The 24948-nt window shown below is 44.4% G+C and overlaps 1 protein-coding gene across 1 annotated transcript in view; it reads left to right on the forward strand.

The window, feature by feature from the left end:
* LOC126457989 (protein singed) overlaps positions 1 to 24948 on the forward strand; it is a 338656-nt gene that overhangs the window by 178437 nt on the left and 135271 nt on the right. The window contains exons 2-3 of the mRNA XM_050094755.1: positions 8995 to 9168; positions 12202 to 12492. Of these exons, the coding sequence (XP_049950712.1) occupies positions 9004 to 9168; positions 12202 to 12492 (456 nt within the window). The 5' untranslated portion in view covers positions 8995 to 9003. The remainder of the gene's footprint in view (positions 1 to 8994; positions 9169 to 12201; positions 12493 to 24948) is intronic.

The raw sequence follows: 24948 nt of genomic DNA on the forward strand, positions 1-24948 counted from the left end.
GCCATGTCGTCTTCTGTATTTAAAAGAAGACGACGAGCTAAATTCAGTGTTGTAGTCTGCTCGCGGGTCCCTACACGATATTAGGCGAGTGTACCAGTTTCTTTGGCTCTTCAGGGTATAAACGCATTGTAACGTCAGAGAGGTATGCTCTATTAACCTTAGTTTTGTCGATAGAGGTGAAGATTGTGATCCGAAAGACTTTCTACTTTCTGCATAAAATTTTTGTTCATCTGTGTTTACTAAAAGAACTTGGTTTTTTTATTAATTTAATGGATTATGTACTGTAATACTCGATTTCACGTAGATATGAGTTCTCTCCGTACAGAAGCGAGTTAGTGAACGTGTGGAGCAACGTGGACCAATGAACTGGAAGATTGTTGTCTATGTCACTGCCAGATTCCCTTGCAGTTCAGCATATTATTCTTGCACGGAGAACAGAGCATTTAACAATAATATCATCGTAAAACATGATTTTATTTATGTCTGCGAATAAGAGACCTTTCATACTTGTAGCAGGAGATTTTACACTTTTCTCATCGAGTCTCTTGTATTTCAGATTTTGAGCAAAATCCACTACCGAATAGAAACAGTGATACTCATAGGGTCTTACTGAAAACTGAAAATGATTAAATAATTTTTCTCATGTGGAAGACTGTTGTAAATTTGAATCGCTCTATTTATAATCGAAGTTTTAAAAACTTGTTTTTACTGAGTGTACGTGGAACTTTTCTTTATGCGTTGTATCGTGTTCACTAAAACTGAAGTTTTTATTTGTGTGTACTACAGACGAAACAACATAGCTAGCAAAAACGTGCTTTTTAATAGAGCTAAGGTAGGAATCTCGCGTGCGGCCATCTTCATAAACAAACAGTGTAGCGCTTCATATATAGCCGCTATAAAGCACTGCGGTCGCAAATGATGAGGAACACGTTCTCTGTGATGAGCGTGCACCAACCACGATGGCAACCACACTCGGCGTGAGAAACACTTTCCGTGCAAGGACGGCGTTACCGAGCGCGTGCGACCGCAATCCCATTGAGGCAGAGTGCGGGACTTCACCTGAGGAGCGCTTGCGCGTACGCAAGCCGGAGGCTGGGGCAGTCCGATCAATAGGAGGCGTCGCAGCGCGCAGCATGAATGGCGGGGTCATTGCTCCCGCGTACCGCATCGACCGCTGCACCGCGGCCGCGGCCCGGGCAAACGTGCATCGCGGAGCGGGCCTGCGCTCGCAGACGCGGCCGCCGGCAGTCGCCACCGACGCCACGCCCCGCCGAGCCCCGCCTCACGCCGCCGCCCGTGGACTGTGGGCAAGATCAATGTCGCTTCGGCCAGAGTCGGATTCGTGACCGGAGCGCGTTATCGCTTCATCCGCCGTTCCTAGTGAACTGGCGCAACGCGAGGTCTCTTACCGCAAAACCGTGCTCCAAATGTCGGTGGTTGTTGTTGTTGTTGTTCTTGTCGTCGTCGTCAGTCCTGAGACGGGCTTGATGCACCGCTCCATGCTATTCTATCCTGTGCAAGCTTCTTCATCTCCCAGTACCTACTGCAGCCTACATCCTTCTGAAGCTGCTCAGTGTATTCATCTCTTTGCCTCCCTCTACGATTTTTACCCTTCACGCTGCCCTCCAATACTAAATTGGTGATCCCTTGATGCCTCAGAACATGTCCTACCAACCGATCCCTTCTTCTGGTCAAGTTGTGCCACAAACTCCTCTTCTCCCCAATCCTATTCAATAGTTCCTCATTAGTTATGTGATCTACCCATCTAATCTTCAGCATTCTTCTGTAGCACCACATTTCGCAAGCTTCTATTCTCTTCTTGTCTAAACTATTTATCGTCCATGTTTGGCTTCCATACATGGCTACACTCCATACAAATACTTTCAGAAACGACTTCCTGACACTTAAATCAATACTCCATGTTCACAAATTTCTCTTCTTCAGAAACGCTTTCCTTGCCATTGCCAGTCTACATTTTATATCCTCTCTACTTCGACCATCATCAGTTATTTTACTCCCTAAATAGCAAAACTCCTTTACTACTTTAAGTGTCTCATTTCCTAATCTAATTCCCTCAGCAGCACCCGACCTAATTCGACTACATTCCATTATCCTCGTTTTGCTTTTGTTGATGTTCATCTTATATCCTCCTCTCATGACACTGTCCATTCCGTTCAACTGCTCTTCAAAGTCCTTTGCTGTCTCTGACAGAATTAAAATTTCATCGACGAACCTCAAAGTTTTTATTTCTTCTCCATGGATTTTTATACCTACTCCGAACTTTTCTTTTGTTTCCTTAACTGCTTGCTCAATATACAGATTAAATAGCATCGGGGAGAGGCCACAACCCTGTCTCACTCCCTTCCCAACCACTGCCTCCCTTTCATGTCCCTCGACTCTTAAAACTGCCATCTGGTTTCTGTACACATTGTAAATAGCCTTTCGCTCCCTGTATTTCGCCCTTGGCACCTTCAGAATTTGAAAGAGAGTATTCCAGTCAACATTGTCAAAAGCTTTTTCTAAGCCTACAAATGCTAGAAACGTAGGTTTGTCTTTCCTTAATCTTTCTTCTAAGATAAGTCGTAGGGTCAGTATTGCCTCACGTGTTCCAACATTTCTACGGAATCCAAACTGATCTTCCTCGAGGTCGGCTTCTAACAGTTTTTCCATTCGTTTGTAAAGAATTCGTGTTAGTATTTTGCAGCTGTGACTTATTAAACTGATAGTTCGGTAATTTTCACATCTGTCAACACCTGCTTTCTTTGGGATTGGAATTATTATATTCTTCTTGAAGTCTGAGGGTATTTCGCCCGTCTCATACATTTTGCTCACCAGGTGGTAGAGTTTTGTCAGGACTGACTCTCCCAAGGCCGTCAGTAGTTCTAATGGAATGTTGTCTACTCCCGGGGCCTTGTTTCGCCTTAGGTCTTTCAGTGCTCTGTCAAACTCTTCACGCAGTATCATATCTCCCATTTCACCTTCATCTAACTCCTCTTCCATTTCCATAATATTGTCCTCAAGAACATCGCCCCTGCGTACACCCTCTATATGCTCCTTCCACCTTTCTGCTTTCCCTTCTTTGCTTAGAACTGGGTTTCCATTGATATTCATGCAAGTGGTTCTCTTCTCTCCAAAGGTCTCTTTCATTTTCCTGTAGGCTGTATGTATCTTACCCCTAGTGATGTCGGTACCTTCGCTAAAATCTAAGTTCCTCGTGCCTTCCCGTGCAGCACCGGAACACATTCTTTAAATTCTTCGCTGACGTTGCTTTTCCTCGATAGTAAAGTATCACCACAGGATTGCAATAAGGAACCACGGGATCGTTTGTGATCACGAGAGCAATACGGATATACTCAACTCACACCAGTGGTAGACGTTACAAGAGAGGCGTTGTCTGTCACGTTTACTGTTTACTGTTGAAATTTCTGATGTTTGAAGAGGAGTCAGGCGACATATAGTCAGGAACATTGAAAATAGTGCACCAAGCGGGTGGCATCGAATCAAAGTGAAATTTATTAGACCTAATAGTATAGATCACAAGATTCACTTGATCCCAGAATCAAGTCACGTAAACAAATGCAGTGCAACATCATTAACACATCGACACCACCTTTTGCTGCAGTACATGACGCAGCACAGTCTCGCATCGAGTTGATTACAGGCCTGATGTTGTACTGAAGCAGATTGGCCCACAAATCTGGAAGTCACCTGCAGATCATGTTCAGATTGACACGGCAGCATCTGGGTTTCGGCTGGTCCTACACTTGCTCTCTAGGAGACAAGTCTGGGGAGCAGGCTGGCCATGGAAGAGTCGGAATATGGTGTAGGAAGTCTTCAGCAACTCGAGCTGTACGCGGTCGAACATTATATTGCTGGAAAAGTGACCCCAATAGACAGTGTAGGAAAAGTCCCACATGAGGTTGAAGAATATCGTCTGCATAACGCCGATCCATTGAGGCTCCGCGTACGACAACTAGTGGGGTTGGCTATCGTAGTCTGTCCCCCCCCCCCTCCCCCCTCCTCCTCCCAGACCTTTACACCAGCTTTGTGGGCGGTGTGACGCGCAATAGCGTGAGTGGAGCTGTACCGTTCACCAGGCTTCCTCCGCATCCGTATGCGGTTACCATCCGTCCCCAAAAGGAATCGGGATTCATCATTAAACACCGCGTTTTTCCAGTCTGCGATAGTCCACCTCCTGGCCTGGCACCACTGTAGACAGAGTTGCCGATGTCTTGGTGTTAACGGCGATACTCGACAAGGGCGCCTGGATTGCAGATTCACATCTGGAAGTAGTTTATAAATGGTTTGTGGAATAAGTGGCACTCGTGCATCTACTTGTATCATGGAGCGAATCATGCAGGATCCGTGGTCGCTTGGCGCACGATCTTTCGCTCCTCTTGCCTCGTCGTCTTTCTGCTCGCTCTAGACCCGGTACGTCGCACATGGATGCCATCTCTTGTCCACGGCACCCAACAGGCTCTGACGGGACACTCCGAACGATCGACCCGGCGAACCATAAGGTGTCAGTCATACTGCGGGTTTCAAGCCGATGATTAGGCCCTTCTCAAACTGGATTAAACCTGAGAAATGTCTAACACGTCTACCTGGCATTCTGCGCCTACTAAGGTCCTCCTCTAGTCGGGATGTGATCATGACGTGTATAACTTTTCCACTGTGCGCCGTTTAAATATAGCCTCATGCCCGATTGCAGCGTCACTGCGGAGTCTTTGGGCATGCGCGCTAACACCAAACTTGGATCACATGCGTATCAGGTCTCACTATACTTGTTTGCTAAGTTTCGCGTTTGTTCTTTCTTCCCTGTGGGTGCACCATTTTCAACGCTCCTGAATGTGTTATTTCCTCTCAGATATTAGTCGTGAAGTGATCAAGTTGAGAAAATCAGAGAAATTAGAGCAGATGTGGAGGTTTATCGGCTGGTCCGTCGGTGTCATTTGTCACATCGAAAAAAAGGAGCTGGTACCATGTAACTTGGCGATGATGTCGGTCGCGCTGTACATATGCAGCCTTCAGTGCGACATATTTATCCCAACGATGGATGACATGGTAGACACCTGGTTGTAGAAGTCTGATTTTCAGTTTGTAACGTTTGTTGAAAGTCAGAATGCGCCGTCGTCATTCTGGAAACAACGGCCACGCTTGTTTTCTTTCATCCGAAGAAAGAGGGTGTAGTCACTGGAAGCCACGTCAGGAGAATATGGGAATGAGTCAAAATTTGGTAGTGTAATGAATCAGAAACTGTGACTGTGTCCCGTGCAGAATGAGCTGGAGCGTTGTCATGTGGCAAAATATCGCCTATCACAGTTTCCTGCGACATTTTGTCTTGACACACATGGATGCCATCTCGTGAGATTTCGCTAGTCCGTTCCTTCCGCGGTTTGCTCCTTCGAACGACACACCATCGAAGGCGCAAAGAACACTCAGCATCACGTTGTCCGATGATGGTTAGGTCCGCGCCTTTTTCGGCGCCGATGGATCCACGTGTTTCCACTGCTTGCTTTGCTCCTTTGCCTCGTCTGTGTTGATTCGACGGCTAAAGACATCATCTGGATTGATCTCATGCACAAATGCAGCATATCCGCTGCTGCCACAGTTAGGTGGGACCTTTGAATGGGTTTGAGCGGTCGCGGAACCCGAGAGCGATGTTTGTTGTGTTTAACCCTCCTGGTACCACTGGCGTCAATATGACTCCAATCTAAATTCCTTTTTGTTTCTTGAACTTAATGTTTACGAAAATAGAATCATTACTGTTACATTGAACAGCTGTAATGTATGTTTTTGTTAGTTCAGTAAAATACTTCTTATGTTAGTGCATTAAAATACTCGCAACACATCCGGTGTAAATTAGTTGAGTTCTGTATGACTCCAATGTTACTCAGTGAGCCAAAAAACTACTAGTAGTAGGGGGCATAAACTGCCATGCAAGATGTTGCAAATTCACCCATGAGTAATTTTTCACTTTTTTCACCATCGCTTCGATTGTGATACGTTGGTATTAGAGCATATAGGTATCCACCTCTCTTACTATTAGCCCTAACCGCTGTGCCATATGACGGTGCATTGCTGCCGTACACTACCACCCACTCATCATCGATTGTTGCAGCGTTGTTCCCTTTTAAATGAAAAACGCCAAACACCGCACGCACTTGATTTTATCAGTGGCTGCACCATTTCGTATTGGCTCCTGTAGCGACGGCCTACGGTACTGAGATGGGGGATCTTAGTGTGTGCCGTAACTCCAGACATGCACTTGCCATCAGACAAAAAATTAATTACCTTACTTTATTTTTTTCCAGGTGATATTTCAAATTTTATGACTACCTTTGTGTTGCGAATCAGCAAGAGTCAGTTCCAGTGCATTAGTGTTCTACACATTTTTTCTGTCACTATAAATATCAGGTTTGCTTGAAATCTCGTAACTTTTGTTTAGCATTTGCCGTGTCACTTCTTCCGCCGGTAATGGCAGGTGGACAACCAACCCCCCCTGAGTTCGCTCCCTTCGCCGAAGTCCCCACCCCGTCAGAGCAGCGGGAACGCTGGGCTTGCTGCTTTCGCTCAGTTGGCGTCGCCGCGGAAATTGATTAAAACTCCGACAAAAAGGGTCTCTTGATTCCATTTCACCCTCTGCGTGGCATCTGAGCCCCCCTGCTGCTTGCAGGCTCTCGTTCCCCCCGACAACTGTCAACTTAATTGCGACTCTCTTTATGGAAGTCCACGCCCCCGGGGGACTCCGTGCTGCGTTACTTGCGCAGTGACGCTTGGGAGTCACAATACAGCGGCAGTTCGCTCACCGTCGTTTCTCGTGCCATAAAAGCGTAGAAACACACGGTGAAGCGTCATAAAACTTACAATTTTTGGAGAAATCTGCTTGTGTTTTAATTTTTTCAGTTGTAATAATTGTTAAAAGCCTTCGACTGCGAAAACTGTTCAGTTTCTTCCAAAAAAAAAAAAAAAAAAAAAAAAAAAAAAAAAAAAAAATTTGATGCCGACACTCTTCAGATTTACATTTAATTTTTCTTGTGCGCGATGCTTTTCGGGAACCAATTTCCACTAGCAACCTTGATTTTATTTACTACGTTATGCTATCTTGAATTCAATTTTTGTTGTGCGTGAGCTACTCCAGTGTACTGGTAATCGCATTGTGATCCAAGGCAGCGGAATTTCAGCTATCGTTACTGATGTTTCTTGTCGTTTAGGCTAGCTACTGGTAAATAAGAAGGTAATTGTGAGCTCACCTGACAAAAAATTAGTCACTCTAGTGCGCCGCTCAGATGAATCGTTAAGCCTTTGCAGATGACGCAGAGATCGAGTTACGTACTTGGCCACGTGCGCACTGCTTCTATTTGAACATAAGACAACACCGATCAGCGAGACATATATACTTCAAGCGGACGTTGTACGTAAACATGGGTAAATGTGACAGTGTAAAAAGGGGCAATCGTGTTTAGCCATGCTTGTGGCCATACGGTGTGTGACGTTGCTGGATTTTTTTGTATTTCGCAGCGGACTGTACAACGTGTCTATAATCAGTGGTGTAACACACTTGACCACGAAACACGTCGCAGAATTGTGCTCTGAAAAAGATCCTGACTAAAAGGGACCGGAGACGTGTTTCACGGCTTGTGTATCAAAATCACATTCAAATCCGACAGGAATAGCTGTAGGCAATGAATGAAGGTCCATCCCAACCTGTTACCGATAGAAAATTGCGACGGAAACTGCATGCAATGAACGTTTGGAATCGTTCACGTCGCGAAAGACCACTGCTCACAAAACCACATCAAGAAAACAGCAAAGTTCATCGAGCAGGAAGAATATTTGACTTATTTTCTGAACACTTCCCCATCCTATTCCATCTCGACTGGCCTGAAAAATCAACTGACTTAAAACCCTATAGAAAATCTGTGCGTCATGTTAGAACAGCGTGTAAAATGCCGACATTAGCATCCCCGCAATTTGGCGGAACTCTGCGATCAAATTCTCAGCGACTGGCTTAACCTGGTTGCGATGTACTTGCGCAACCTTGTGGAGTAACTTCCTAATCGAATCCAGGAGGTTATCAAGACCAGGGGTCGAATTAAACGGTATTCAATGATGCTTATAATGATTTCTGTGGGGACTGACTAATTTTTTGCCCGGTGACCTTACTTACGTGGTGTAGAGTGCGGTGTTACGTCTAAACTCGAACATCCTAATCAACCACAACTAAAAAAAATTCGCTTGTATACACCACCACCACCACCACCAACAACAACAACAACAGTAACAAACAAAAAAAACAAGACACACTGATGTAATGTTGAAACTCATTACAGGATATTCACAGTTCTGTAAACACGGTTACTTTCGCGGTTCACAATCTATAGGACAAAAAAATCACTAACGGTAAAAAGTTTCTTACATTAAAGCTACAAGAACAATGTGCAAGCTATATGAATATTTTGTAAAGAAGAAACTACATTTAACAATATTAAGTATTCCCCGATACTGCCATGTTGAAAGATAAGTGTGTGTTCGTGACTGACAGCAGAAAATGTTTTTATGAGAAAAACGAAACTACAGTTTCTGTACTTCCCACACTTAGTGTTTCATCCTACAGAACAATTGGACAGCACGAAACCAAAGAAATAACATACGAAACAGGGCGATAATGTCCCTCTTTACTGTTACCAAGAAAACTGCTTGATGCACAAATTCATGTATCAGCCTCACGGCGTTTTTGTGAACAAGTTTGAATAGCAACATCCTGAGAAAATTAACAGTCGATTTTGAAATGTTTACGTTCCCATTTCTTTTTAGTTTCACTATTTAAAGTTGTCTGGGGTCTCACGTATAAGTTTTTATCCCAAGAACCACACCTGACTATTATCCAGTAATAATAGCAACTGTTTTTTCGCGCCGCTGTCTTAGTTTTTACTTTTCTTTCTGCCATGAATTACATCCACCGTGTAACAGTGTGAACTGTTTATGTTCCAGTTCAGCATAATGAACGGCAGCGTAAACGGTCACGATGTCAACGGTGGCGGCGACTTGGCTCCTCCTAAGGGCTCGTGGACCATTGGACTCATCAACTCCAAGTTCCGCTACCTCACCGCAGAGAGTTTTGGCTTCAAGATCAACGCTAACGGCACCTCCCTTAAAAAGAAGCAGGTAAGCCAAAGCTATGTTTTCTCTTGAATGATGCACGAGCATTAATGCTTGTAAGGAAGTTCTGTACTTATAGTACTTTTAGACAGCTGTACGTAAATGGATTTCTGTGTGGAACGGCGTAGTGTTTCCGTGACAGAAGGGCACTTATTTCGATACCCTGCAGCGTGGCCAATGAAAGTAAGCAGGAAGTCAGAACAGCACGAAACTGATTGATTGTGAACATTACTCTCCCCGCGCCAGTGCAAGATGCTACAGCTTCCAGTCCTGTCAGTTGGTAGCGATGCTATAGTCTCATCTGCCAACGCTGACTCACTTTGAGCGCTGACAATGAGACGGTTGAGTTCCCCGTTAGCACTTCGCTACTCGTACTGCGTATGCACACAGAACACTTCCCTCTTACTGTGCTCGTCGTCCATCTCGAAGTTACCAGACATCTCGTGGCGCAGAGACACTGTCTGCGTTAATTGGGAGTACAAGCGCCGAGTATTAAGGGCAATACTCCGACCTAGAACGATTATTCGGTCCAATGTGGGCGCTCCAGAAATCGTTGCAATTCTGTGAAGTATTCAGTACCCTACGAATAAAGGTCTTGCCATGCGTTAGAGCATGATTTATGCCAATCTCAGAGATGTGGTGGGCCGTTAAAAGGATCCATGTCTGTAGCCTCACTTTAAAACTAACGTAAGTGTGCAAGGATTTTGAAGACAACATGATTCACTAGCAGCTGCAGACAAACACGATCGTTACCTTTCCCTCACAGAGCAGGGGAATAGGCGGTACAAGGTGTATGAACTATAGCAGTCTTGCAATCAGTAAATCAGTGAATATCACTCCAGAATGTTTGCAGTGGTCTCGATGTAAATGGCCTCTATGCAAATAGGCTTATGTTGAATGTGTCATTAATGACGTGACATCTAGTGTGCAAATATGTGACATTACAGTTTCCGTGTTGTTCTGAAGTACGTCCGAAGGAACACTGCACTGTACTTAAGAACAGCAAAAGCACTGCGATGTCGTATTTCCCGCCGAAACCGGGCAAGCGATATTATCGTGACTTCATGCGAAATCAGTGATGACGAGTGAAAACGTGTGCCGAGCTGGGACTCGAACCCGGGATCTTCTGCTTAATAGGTTGTAACCACTGCGCCATCCGACACAGCGGTTATCTCAAATGCGCGGACTATCTCAACACGCTCCCAGGCTGACCCACCACTCCCACGTAGAGCTAACTGTCCACAGTCCCCGTGCATTGTCCTACATGCAGGTAAATTTTAGATGCCCGTTGGAGGTCAAATGTAATTGCGCATCCGCGCTGAAGTGTGTGGATTCATTGCCCATAGAGACATATGAATTATATAAATGCGTGGTGTCTGTTCTTTCGGACATATCCGAAATCCTTGCTGTTGGGTATAATGTTCATACCCATGCCATCGTGGAAGGTGCCCGTTACAGACATGGTTCAAGCACAGGTCCGCGCTATAGGCTAGACTTACTGATCTACTGGCGTGTTTATTCTAATGAGGACCGATATCATCGTTCGATTCTGTTAAACTTCTGTTTTTTGCGTATGGCCATGAAGGTGAATTGTTGCCTTATCGTTTAAATAAGACTTCTACGTTATTAATGTTTTCTTTTGTTTTCTTGCTGAAACGCTTCTGCTTACGCTGGTCGTTCATGCGGCCTCCAGAGTTGTTCTTGGTAGTAATGCTCTTCCCATTGTTTAAAGTGGGCGGCGGGGGATTAGCCGAGCCGTCTAAGGCGCTGCAGTCATGGACTGTGCGGCTGCTCCCGGTGGAGGTCCGAGTCCTCCCTCGGGCGTGGGTGTGTGTGTTTGTCTTTAGGATGATTTAGGTTAAATAGTGTGTAAGCTTAGGGACTGATGACCTTAGCAGTCAAGTCCCATAAGATCTCACACACATTTGAACATTTCTTTCTTTTTTTATTTTTTTTTTTTTTTTTTTTTTTTTTTTTTTTTTTTTTTTTTTTTGAAGTGGCGAAACCTTTTCGGCCGGTTTGTCTCTATAGTTTCTTCTACGGATATGATCTGAAGCGTGTTTCGCATTGTTGCTTTCTTACCCCGTCCCTTCTCGTCGAACCCTCTCGTAGAAAGCACCACTCCGTCCCCTCAATTTTATTCAGATCTTTCTCCGTCCAGGCCGACATTCTCATCCATAGGTTAAAAATGGTAGATAGTATGATTTTTATATCACGATGTTTGCCGTGACAGGTACTTTTCAATTGCTAATTATGTCTGATGCACAATAATAAAAATTTTGAGCAATTTTCAAAATGGATCAAATGGCTCTGAGCACTATGGGACTTAACAGCTGAGGTCATCAGTCCCCTAGGACTTAGAAGTACTTAAACCTAACTAGCCTAAGGACATCACACACATCCATGCCCGAGGCAGGATTCGAACCTGCGACGTAGCGGTCGCGCGGTTCCAGACTGAGGCGCCTACAACCGCTCGGCCACGCCGGCCGTTAGCAATTTACTATCCACTTCGAAATTTGTTCCTTGACATTTCCTTTACGGGTTAGCTTATTTTCTAGATATTTGAAAGAACATATTTTTTAATAATTTCTTCCATTACAACTTGCATTCTTCATTCCTCTGCTGATTTTCATTACCTCAGTTACTTCAGTGCTTGCTTGTGCAGTTTCCTTCTGCCAGGTCTCCAGTTGTTCCTCCAATTTCTACTTATTATCTTGCCATATCATCACATTTTTCTGTATATGCTATGATTTTGATGTCATTTGCTGGTGACCCTTGGCGAAATTTCCTTACGAAGTTGTCAATGACAACATCGAAGAGCACTGGTGAGAGCACACTTCTTTGTCGAACCCTTTTCTGCTCTGAACAGTGCTGATCTTGTGTCACCTGTTACGACACAGTTCAGGCCTAGAAAGCCAGTAGCAGCGTATAATCAATGCCTTCAGCAATCAAACGAGACTGGGATCAAAACCTTGTTTTAGGTATCCGTGTGGATTTCGATGCCCCAGTACGCACAGCAAGTGGACGGTCGTTTTGCAGATCTGGACGCTGGAGCCGAGCAAGGACGCCGGCTCGACCGTGTACCTGCGGTCGCACCTGGGCAAGTACCTGGCCGTGGACTCGTTCGGCAACGTGGCGTGCGACAGCGAGGAGCGCGACCCGGGCACGCAGTTCGTCATCTCGGTGGCGGACGACGGGTCCGGCCGCTGGGCGCTGCGCAACGTGGCGCGCGGCTACCACCTGGGCGCCTGCGCCGACAAGCTCACCTGCACCGCCAAGGTGCCCGCCGACGCAGAGCTGTGGCTCGTCCACCTCGCCGCCAGGCCGCAGGTACGCCTGCGCTACAGCGCCCCTGCTCTTGCCGCGTGTTTTCGTTTCGTAGAAAAAGATCGCAAAAGCCGTTACATACAGGCTGGTGCACGAAATGTGTTACCAATTGTTTCTTTCACAACACGAAAAGTAGTCTACTTCGCATATTTTCATACGCTTATGTCATACGGTATTATTTTTTGGGGTAATTCTTCTGATTCAAAAAGGGTATTTTTGGCTCAAAAACGGGCTGTTCGAGCTATGTGTGGTGTAAGTTCGAGAACCTCTTGTCGATCCCTATTCAATAGTCTGGGAATTCTGACATTACCCTCACAGTATATATTTTCTTTAATGTCGTTTGTTGTTAGCAATGTTAGCTTATTCCAAAGAGTTAGCAGCTTTCACTCAGTTAATACTTGGCAGAAATCAAATCTGCATGTGGAATGCACTTCCTTGACTCTTGTGCAGAAAGGAGTGCAGTATTCTGCTGCATCCATTTTCAATAATCTTAGCAGTAGCTCAAACACTTTCAAGTCCAAACTGAAGAGTTTCCTCATGGCTCACTCCTTCTATTCTGTCGAGGAGCTCCTGGAAGAGCTGAAAAATCATTCAAATTCCAGTGTTACATTGTTCAATTTCTTATTTAAACTTACTAATTGTCGCCTGAATATGTTACTTATATTTCATTTTATCTGTTTCTACGTGTTATAATTTCATGTATTGACTCGTTCCATGACCATGGAGACTTCTCCTTAATTTGGTCCCACGGAACAATAAATAAATAAACAATTTACGACGCACATTAGATATCCAGCTGGGATCTCTACAGCAGTACCAGCAGAGCTTGGAAAAACAAGTGAGTTACGAAATGACGTGTAATTCACGATAATGCCGCTAGGAGACTGGTAAGCAGCAATGGCTGGCAATGGAAGACTGTCGACACAGCAACGATCGACAATTGTTACTTTTTCGTGAAACGAAAAGCCTTGTTGTGACTCAGAGGCGTTTTCGACAACAGTTTAACACACGATGGGTCCCTTGCAAGAAGACCACCCGCAGGTTGTACGATAAATTTTTACAGGACGGAACAGTATTGGAAACGAAGCGACCTCGGCCTAAGCCTGTTTGTTTGTTCGCCGGAGAATATTGTAGTGGTACGAGTTGCTGTACAGAGAAGTCCCGGGAAATGGTGTAGAAAGGCAGCAGTGCAACTGGGAATATCCAGACGCTCCGTTCAACGCGTTCTTAAAAGTGACCTCCATATGTACCCATACAAGATGACCTGTGCACAGAAGCTCACTGAAGAACACAAGCAGCAGAGACTACTGTTTGTTCAGTGGGCGGAGGATAGGGAAGAAACTCTCAACAACGTTTGGTTTTCAGACGAGGCCCATTTTCATTTAGACGGTGTGGTTAACAAACAAAATGTACGCTTTTGGGCCACTGAAAACCCACAAGTGCTTCATGAACGACAACATTATGCTCAGAGGATTATAGCGCGGGCAGCAACTTCCAGTCACCGACTTATTGGACTCTTCTTCTTCGAAGAAACTGTGAACAGCGAGCGTTATTTGAGCATCTTTCGCAATAGCTTCATTCCACAGTTTCTTGCTACTGCCTTGCCCTTCAATACGCAGTGGTTCATGCAAGATGGAGCAAGGCCGCATACTGCAAACACTGTGTTGGAGTTATTACTCGAGCATTTCGACATGCGGATCATTTCACTCAGGTTTCCAGGTCGCTTCAGTGACGGACAAAGTTGGCCCCCCCAATAGTCCAGACCTTAATCCGTGTGACTTTTTTTTCTTTGGGGTTGCCTAAAGGAAAAAATTTTCCCGAAACGTCCACGTGATTTAATGGAGCTCAGAAGACTTATTCTTCAAGCTTGCAATGAAATTACGGAAGACATGTGCCGTAGGGTAATCACTAACTTCAGTGTTCGTTTGAAGGAAGTTACGTAACGAAATGGTGAACATATTAAGCATGTGCTGACTTAGAACAAATCTCCATGGACGGCTCTTCATTGTAGTATATGTTCCTTTCAGATTGTATTGACATTAAAGTTTATATTCAAAAACAAAATGGTAACACATTTCGTGCGCCACCCCGTAGGACAAACCTGCAGAAATTTTAAAAATAGATACAAAGAACGTGTCAGCAACTGGAAATATGAGATAAGTCACTAAGCATGTGTTCAAAACACACCCACAGACGTCGATATAGGCTTTAAAACTCTCCGATGGAATTACCATAAAACATTTTGCTGATAGTATCCATGTATACCATTGAATGTACCTGCAAAATCATACCACTGTACGACACACAGTACGCGAAATACGTCATGAACAGGGTCATGCTTGAAAAACTAGCTTTTCCTTGAAACGGAGCGGAAATTACCCAGATCATACTCATCCAGTGCTTGATAATGGGAGCACTTAGAGACTACCAAAAAACTGTAAACATAATTTGAAAACTTTCCTAACTTTTTTCTCGCTGTTTTCTTCTTGGGAGATAGATTCTTTAAAGAATCGGGACTGGGGACCCTACTGCTTACTATTCTATCGCTTGAGCCTTGTCCCACAGTTACGCAGTATGAGCCATCGTTAATCGGATTTGGCATGTTAATGTTTAAGGGGTGGCCGGATGCCCTTCCTGCCGCCACCCCGTACCCCCCAGGACGGAATGAGTGTACCCCAAATGTCTGCGCCGAGTGTAATCCATGGAATAGTGCGAATGTGTTCAGATGTCTGCGAGCTGTGTAACTGAGGCAGAACATGGGGACTAGTCCGGTATTCACCTAGCGGGATGTGGAAAACCGCCTAAAAACCACATCCAGGCTGGCCGGCACATCGGCCCTCGTCGTCAATCCGCCGGGCAGATTCGATCCGGGGCCGGCGCGCCTACCCGAGTCCAGGAAGCAGCGCGTTAGCGCTGTCGGCTACCCTGGCGGGACACCGTACTGCTTACTATTCTGACGAAAAAAGTCGCAACAGCAAGAAGAAGTTGTACGACAGAAACGAAAGTTCGTAGTCGTGTGTTTCTAAATCTGAAACATGCTCTCTATTCAGATTTCGCGCCTCTCGTATAAAAGTGGCGCTAATAGCGCCGCTACGAGGGTGCAAATCGGATTTTGCTTTAAATACACGCAGTAACGGTCGTTAGCATTAGTTACCTTTGAGATTGGACGTGGTGAGTTGGTGCTGGTCAAGAATGTCTTTAAGGCGACAAAGACGCCATTATCAACGCATCACTGAGTTTGAACGAGGTCCTTTAATACGACTGCGAGGAGCTACATGTTCCTTCTGCAATGCTACACAAAAACTTGGCACTACTGTAGCCACTGTACATGAATGCTGGCAGCAGTGGTCACGAGGATGAACGGTCGCAAGGAGACCGGATTCCGGACGGCCACTTGGCACTACTTGAATTATATAATACACAAAAGAAATAACAACAGTCTGTAAAATACAGGTTGCTTCTCATATGCATAATTATTATCCTCCCTATGAACTTCATGCCCTTCAAGCCTCCTATATGAGAACTTACGGGAAGACCCAGAATGCAGGAGCGATAGATTTCAGAACCAGAAACTGAACATCTTGGTATTTTTTTTTCCGCCAGATATTCTACTCTTACCCGTCTCGAATCAGGCAAACAGTAAGCAGATTCGGTTTAGCACAGCAACTTACCAGGGCGCCTGCTTTGTGACAAAGGACTTTGCGCACAATTTGCCACACATTCTTTGGAAGCGTTCTCGTGTTCAGCGTGCCAGTAAAGCGGCAAAAGTTTTTCTGCTTAGTTACAGGCCATGCCGAGGGAAAGGATTTCATTTGGTGTAACTGTCCTGAATATAAATGTTATTCAAGGAGGATGCGGTATGCTGATAGCTGTGAACAACGTGTGGTGTACTCCAAGCGGAAGGTGAGAATAACGTTTTTTCCCTCCATCATCATTTAACTGATTGAAATGCCAAACCTCTGTCACTACGGCTCCAGCTCGCAAGTTTGTCGGGAAACGCGCGGTTACAATTTTTCCCCGATGCCGTTTATTGGATCATGCAACATTACTCAGACCTTTGATTAGATGTAATAATGTAACTAATATGTGCAGCGGCTGTTGTTGTGGTCTTCAGTCCAGAGACTGGTTTGATGCATCTCTCGATGCTACTCTATCCTGTGACAGTCTCTTCATTTCCAAGTACCTACTGCACCCTACATCCTTCTGAATCTGCTTAGTGTATTCATCTCTTGACCTGCCTCTACGATTTTTACTCTCCGCGCTGCCCTCCAATACTTAACTGATCATCCCTTGATGCCTCAGAACATGTTCTACCATCTGATCCCTTCTTCTAGTCAAGTTGTGCCACAAATTCCTCTTCTCCCAAATTCTATTCTGTACCTCCTCATTAGTTACGTGATGTAGCCATCTAATCTTCAGTATTATTCTGTAGCACCACATTTCGAAAGCTTCTATTCTCTTCTTGTCCAAACTATTTATCGTCCATGTTTCACTTCCATACATGGCTACACTCCATACAAATACTTTCAGAAATGACTTCCTGACACTTAAATCTATACTCCATGTTAACAAATTTCTCTTCTTCGGAAGCGCTTTCCTTGCCATTGCCAGTCTACATTTTATATCTTCTCTACTTCGAGCATCATCAGTTATTTTGCTCCCCAAATAGCAAAACTCCTTTACTACTTTAAGTCTCTCATTTCCTAATCTAATTCCTTCAGCATCACCCGACTTAATTCGACTACATTCCATTATCCTCGTTTTGCTTTTGTTGATGTTCATCTTATATCCTCCTTTCAAGACACTATCCATTCCGTTCAACTGCTCTTCCAAGTCCGTTGCTGTCTCTGACAGAATTACAATGTCATCGGCGAACCTCAACGTTTTTATTTCTTCTCCATGGATTTTAATACCTACGCCGAATTTTTCTCTTGTTTACTTCACTGATTGCTCAATATACAGATTGAATAACATCGGGGAGAGGCTACAACCCTGTCTTACTCCCTTCCCGACCACTGCTTCCCTTTCATGCCCCTCGACTCTTATAACTGCCATCTGCTTTCTGTACAAATTGTAAACAGCCTTTCGCTCCCTGTATTTTACCCCTGCCACCTTTAGAATTTGAAAGAGAGTATTCTAGTCAACATTGTCAAAAGCTTTCTCTAAGTCTACAAATGCTAGAAACGTAGGTTTGCCTTTCCTTAATCTAGCTTCTAAGGTAAGTCGTAGGGTGAGTATTGCCTCACGTGTTCCAATATTTCTACTGAATCCAAACTCATCTTCTCCGAGGTCGGCTTCTACTAGTTTTTCCATTCGTCTGTAAAGAATTCGCGTTAGTATTTTGCAGCTGTGACTTATTAAACTGATAGTTTGGTAATTTTCGCATCTGTCAACACATGCTTTCTTTGGGATTGGTTCAAGAAGAATATAATAATTCCAATCCCAAAGAAAGCAGGTGCAACGGCTAGCTACTTATAAAATTTAGTTCAGAGTATGCAAGGGTTGTTTTATGCACAGTACCACTGGCTGTAGGGTGATGCGGAAGACAAAACGGGCGTAGGTGTGAAAATTTATACTGTGGTCTGCATCCTGTGACTTACGTATCTCGTGGAGAACGGACTCCACAGTTACTGCGATAATTCCCTGGGTGGTTGGTTGAGGGCAGCTCTCTTCAGTTGCTCCCTGTGACTCCAATCTAAGGTACAGGCAAAATAGTGCGGTCGTCGTAAGTTTTCGCATTGTAAATACATAATTTTCTCGTAGCACCGCTGGATAACAAAGTCCCGAGAACGTAATTTGTGGAGATGCGTCGAAAATTCGTCGGGAGCACACGGTCTCATTATCGCCATAGGCACAAACAGATGTCACAACGTAACACGGGCCTGATACTAAAATGTAAACTTTCACGGCCGGAAATATCATGTCCATTATAATTATCCGGGCTGTTATGCCGTGGTCGGTTGATGAATTCTGTGGTGATTCCCAACGTTTCGTCTCCGACTGCGGGAGACATCTTCAAGGGGGGTCCGTAGCTTGGTGGAAGGCCACGGCATAACAGCCCGGATAATTGTAATGGACGTAACACGGGCCTGCATACGTTAGGAGGTGCATCTTGCGTCTTTAGACCAATCTAATGGTTGTTAATATGTAACACCCTGAACTATGTATAAATGTAATTTTGTGAAAAAAAACTTTTACTAATTCAACACTGGGAACAAGGCATAGCAGTGAAAGTTGCAATCAGTGGACACGCCAATGCTTATCGCAAACGAGGCAGATAATGTGAAAACGCTGACGCGAGTCACCTGTTTTCCCGTGCCGCATAATCTGACGGCCAACTGCTCATGGAGAAATACAGTCGATTTCAGTGGGGTAATCAGTGCAGTGAATTAGACCTTTATCACTGAAAAAGGAATAACAACTTTGAAATAGTTCTGTTATCCAGAACTGCTTTATAATTATGAAAGAGGAAGAAGAGGTACAGGGCTGACGGAAGGGCAGTTTTCCACTGAAGTTATCGTAGCACCAGTTAAAGTTTGTGTTAGATAATATAAAAATGATAGAGTACTGGTAGGGTACTTACGTGAGTAAAATCTCCTGAAACGCCCAGGAACAAAACAAAACTATACTTCAACTTTTTGTAGTCCTGTCTTCCTCTGTTGCACGTAATATTACGGTATATTGATAATTTTTTACTTATGGACCGTCTGACGGTCCATAAGTAAAAAATTATCAATGTACCGTAATAAAACTATACTTGTTGACCATTCACTGTAGGGCATCATACCACTGTAAACATCCACTAGCTGAGCAGTAGTTCGGCCTCTAAATACGATGTAGCCATCTGATGAACAAAATATTTGAAACCAATTGTCGCAAGACACAATCGAATGTTTCAAATGTTTTAAATGGTTCAAATGGCTCTGAGCACTATGGACTTAACATCTGAGGTCATCAGTCCCCTAGAACTTAGAACTAGTTAAACCTAACTAACCTGAGGACATCACACACATCCATGCACGAGGCAATATTCGAACCTGCGACCGTAGCGGTCGCGCGTTTCCAGACTGAGGTGCCTAGAACCGCTCGGCCACAGCGGCCGGCCAAATGTTTTAAAACAGTGTCATTAAATTAGTGGAGTTGCAATCTTGACAAAAAAAAATCGCAATACAAAAATATAATTACTGTAAAATAATGAAATTTCAGGAATCATTAGTCTAGGTAACATATTTAAGTGATTAACATTGGAAGAGCACAGCTTAATGTAGGCGCGTGATAAGCCATTGTAAATAAGAAATGCCGATACATTAACAGCCGATGTAACCACCAGAATGATGGATGAAAGCATGCAAATGTGCATGCATTGTATTGTACAGGTGCAAGATGTCAGGTTGTGGGATGGAGTTCCATGTGTGCTGCATTTGGTCGGTGAATACAGGGACGGTTAATGCTGTTTGCGGGTGACGTTGGAGTATTCGTCCGATAAAGTCGCATACGTGCTCGACTGGAAACAGGGTGATCGAGCAGGTGAAGGCAACATGTCTACACACTGTAGAGCATGTTTGGTTACAACAGCGGCTCGTGGGCGAGCGTTATCCAGTTGGAAAACACCCTCTGAAATACTGTTCATGAATGGCAGCACAACAATCACTAATGACGTGCAGATTTGCAGCAAGGACGCGTACGATAACAACGAGAGTACCCCTGCTGTCATATGAAATCGCATCCTGTACATTAACTCCAAGCGTTGTAGGTCCAGTGTGTGTAGCACGCAGACACGTTGGTTTCAGACCCTCAACTGCCCTCCTCCTAACCAACACCCGGCCGTCACTGGCACCGAGGCAGAATCAGACTTCATCAAGAAGCACAACAGATCTCCACTCTGCCCTCCAGTGAGCTCTAGCTTGACAGCACTGAAGTTGTGAATGGTAGTGGTTGGGGGGTCAGTGGAATGCACGCTACAGGGCATCCGACTCGGAGCTGTCCTTGAAGTAACGTAATTGTAAGTCCATTGTGTTACTGTCGTGGACACTGCTACTCAAATTGGCGCTGCAGATGCAGTACGATGCTCCGGAGCGACAGGCCGAACACGAAGGTCTTCCTCTCGGTTATGTCACGTGGCCGTCCGGGGTCCAGTCGTCCTGCGACCGTAAGTTCTCGTGACAATCGTTGCCAGCAGTCATTAACAGAGGCAAAATTTCTGCCAAGTCTTTCTGCAGTGACACAGAAGGAACCTCCAGCTTCTGGTAGCCGTACTACACGATGTCGTTGAAACTCAGTGAGGTGATGATAATGGTATCTTTGTGTCTTTAAAGGCATTCTTGAGTAAAATTAGCTTACCACATCCAATAGCAAAGGTAATTAACTTTCACAATCGTTAACAGCGTATATTTAAAGCAAACCTGATAGGCAGCCTCATAGTGGCGCTATTAGGGCCACTGATGCGACTGTCGCGAAATTTGAATAGATGTCATCTTTCAGATGTAGAAACACGCCTGCCAACTCCCCTTTATGTCCCACAACTTCTTCTTTGCTCTTCCTTATCTATATAAAAAGATTTGGGAGACAATCTGAGCAGCCGTCTTCGGTTGCTTGCAGATGACGCTGTCATTTATCGACTAATAAAGTCATCAGAAGATCAAATCAAACTGCAAAACGATTTAGAATAAAATATCTGAATGGTGCGAAAAGTGGCAGTTGACCCTAAATAACGAAAAGTGTGTGGTCATCCACATGAGAGCTAAAAGGAACTCGTTAAACTTCGGTTACACGATAAATCAGTGTAATCTAAAAGCCGTAAATTCAGCTAAATAGCTAGGTATTACAATTACGAACAACTTAAATTGGAAAGAACACATAGAAAATGTTGTGGGGAAGGCCAACCAAAGGGTGCGTTTTATTGGCAGGACACCTTGAAAATGTAACAGACCTACTAAGGAGACTGCCAACACTACGCTTGTCCGTTCTCTTTTAGAACACTGCTGCGCGGTGTGGGATCCTTACCAAATAGGACTGACGGAGTACATGGAAAAAGTTCAAAGAAAGGCAGCACGTTTTGTATTATCGCGAAATATGGGAGAGGGTGTCACAGAAATGATGCAGGATTTGGGCTGGAAATCATTAAAAGAAAGGCGTTTTTCGTTGCGACGGAATCTTCTCACGAAATTCCAATCACCAACTGTCTCCTCCGAATGCGAAAATGGTTTTTTGACACCGACCTACATAGGGAGGAACCATCACCACGATAAAATAAGGGAAATCAGAGATCGTACGGAAAGATATGTTGGTATTCATTCTTTCCGCGCGCTATACGAGATTGGAATAACAGAGAATTGTGAAGGTGGTTCGATGAACCCTCTGCTAGGCTCTTACATGTGATTTGCAGAGTATCCATGTAGATGGATGTAGATGTAGATTTTTTTCCATCAGTGCTTTTTACCGTGCAACCGTGCACTTACAAAATGCCAGCCACTGACAAACTAGTTGATTATAAAACTCTACCTTGTGCGCATATATAACATTAATTGTTACATGTGTTTTATTGTAGTATCGGGAAAACGTAAACAGCTGCACTATTAATACCTCGCCGTAAAAAAAAAAGCCTAGTGGTTTTAGAGGTGCTGCACTCTTGCAATAGATGCGTTAGGGACCCAGGGCTTTGAGAGAGCAGTTGCCAAGCTTTTTAATTCATGAAACTAAGGGAAAAATGCTTCCTGAGCGGCTGGTATTAATAAGCTTTCGGCGAGAATCCAATCTAGGCTATAATTATCCACGCCAAATGAGAAAGTTTGCAGTTGCAATGCGAATTGCCGCGTGTAGCAACGCAGGAGGAGCTTGAAGCTGCACTTGCAAATAAGCCTGTTCTGAGGAATGCTACCCAGATCCCCTTAGCTCCAGATCTCTGCCACTCTGACACAGATCTCCCAAGCCTATTACCTGGTTTATTGTACACAGAATTATGTCAGAACAACATTTGCAAGTACCATTGTCCACTTAACAACTCATTTGTTATCTACAGCTTTCACTGTTCTTCCTTTCCAGTCAGCAACCGGAACATGGAAAAATCACCTCATGCTTCTTTGCGCCTCCTAACGTGTAATAGCTGTTTACGATCAACCTTCTTGGAAAGAAAGTGCGGAGGCAGAATATATACAGTCTGTTATGCCCGTGCTGACTGAAGAGCAGTCATCTCTTGCTGTTGGCATATTACGTATCACTGTAACAGCAACATGACCTGCACACATTTACATGTTACGGTACATCAAACTCATTATCTACAGACTGATCATTTTACATATTTGAATTTTGTATTGCGTCCTTTGATGTCACGAAGCATAATGGCACTTGGTTTTACGTTTCGGCTGAGCAGACACGGTTCTTTAATGAGGTCGGCCATCATAACACTGACCCTCGCGGCAGACGAAAGAGCTATCGTATATACGATCTCTATGCAATCCTAATCACTAGTCGCTACTACCACGTGTTAAACCTTATCAGACTTTGAATTAGTTCAGGTTTTTCGTATTCCAGCTTGTTTCAATTTTCACAAACGTTTGCGTATATCTGTATTGCCCTGTGTAGATTCACCGACACCACTCCTGAACACGACGTCAATATGTTGACCAATGTGGCAGGTCATGTGGTGGCGGTGAATGACACTCCCCGAGGTGTTCAGATGACTAACACTGTATCAAATCTGGCAAGAGGAACAATCTAAACATTTAATAGATATTATTTTTTACCACAACGTCAGTACAGTTCAGGCTCGACCCACGAAAATAATAAGAACACAAAAAGATTTTAGGCTAACTAATGAGCCAATAGACACACCACCATAAAGATGCTAAATTCTTTGTTATGCTGTAACTAGATTCGACGATTTGTCATCTTCTGGCAAACTGCAGAGTTTAAAAATGACACCTAACAAGTGCCAGTTAATTTAAAATACGCTAACGGAAACAAAACCGCAACGCCAAAAAATAATGTAGAGTAATGAATTTTCGGGAATACATTCATCTAGGTAACATGTAAGAGATTAACATTGTAAGATCACAGCGTAATGTAGGCGCGAGATAAACCATTGCAAATTTGAAATACTGGTACATTAATAACCTGTGTAACCTCCAGAATGTTGAATGCAAGCATGCAAACGTACATTCATTGTGTTGTACAGGGACCGGATGTCAGTTTGTGGGATGGAGTTCCATGTCTGCTGCACTTGGTCAGTCAGTACAGGCACGATGAATGCTGTTCGTGGATGATGCTGTAGTCGTCGTCTGATGATACCCCAAATGTGCTCGACTGTGGATCGAGGAGGCCAAGGCAACATGTCGACACCTGTAGAGCGTAGTGTGTTCCAACAGCATTATGTGGGCGAGCGTTATCCTGTTGAAAAACAACACCTGGAATGCTGTTCATGAATGGCAGCACAACAGGTCGAATCACTGGACTGACGTGCAAATTTGCAGTCGTGTTGCGTGGGATATCCACGGGATGCTCCTGCCGCCATACGAAATCGCACCCCAAACCGTAACTCCAGTTGAAGGTCGAGTGTGTCTTATCAAGCACATAGGTTGGTTGCAGGCTGTCAACTGGCCACCGCCTCGACGGATATCGCTGGCACCGAGGTAGAACCAACTTTCATCAGGAAACTCGACAGACATCCAGTGTGCTCTCGCTTGACACCACTGAAGTCACAGATGGTCATGATTTGGGGTCAGCGAAATGCAAGTTGCAGGGTGTCTGGCTCGGAACTGCCCTTGAAATAACCGACTTTTGACAGTTCGTTGTCACTGTGGTATCAATTGCCGTTCGTATTACTGCTGCAGATGCAGTACGAGGCGCCAGTCATATCCTGATCGCGATGGTCTTCCCACTCTGTAGTACCACGTGACTGTCCGGAGCCTGGTCTTCTTGTGACCTGACATTCTCGTGAGCACCGCTGCCAGTAATCGTGTACAGTGGCTACATGCCTGCCAAGTCTTCCTGCAATATCGCTGAAACAACAGCCAGCCTGTCGTAGCCCTATTACACGACCTCGTTCAAACCCAGTGATGTATCGATGTCGTCTTTGTCGCCGTAAAGGCATACTTGACTAACATCAACTCACCACGTCCAGTCCCAAAGGTAAGTAACAAGCCCACGAACGTTACAGCGTTTATATAAAGCAAACCTGATTTGCATCCTAATTGCGAAACTGGCGTGAAATTTGAGTAGACGTCTTATTTCAGGTGCAGAAATACATGTACCAACTTTTGTTTATATCACACAGTTCCTTCTTAGCGCCGCGATTTTTTTTTTTTTTCAGCCAATGCATGTCACATATATAGTTAACATTGTCGAAGTAAATAGGCCTTGACTATAGGACGACATCATCTAGTTAAGAACACGACTCATAAAATAGTCGAAACTAATTGGACGATAATGAAGATTTTAGCACCTTTTGTTGTGGTGTACATA

This window comes from Schistocerca serialis, chromosome 2 (assembly GCF_023864345.2).
Source record: "Schistocerca serialis cubense isolate TAMUIC-IGC-003099 chromosome 2, iqSchSeri2.2, whole genome shotgun sequence".
In the NCBI taxonomy this organism is placed as follows: Eukaryota; Metazoa; Arthropoda; class Insecta; order Orthoptera; family Acrididae; genus Schistocerca; species Schistocerca serialis.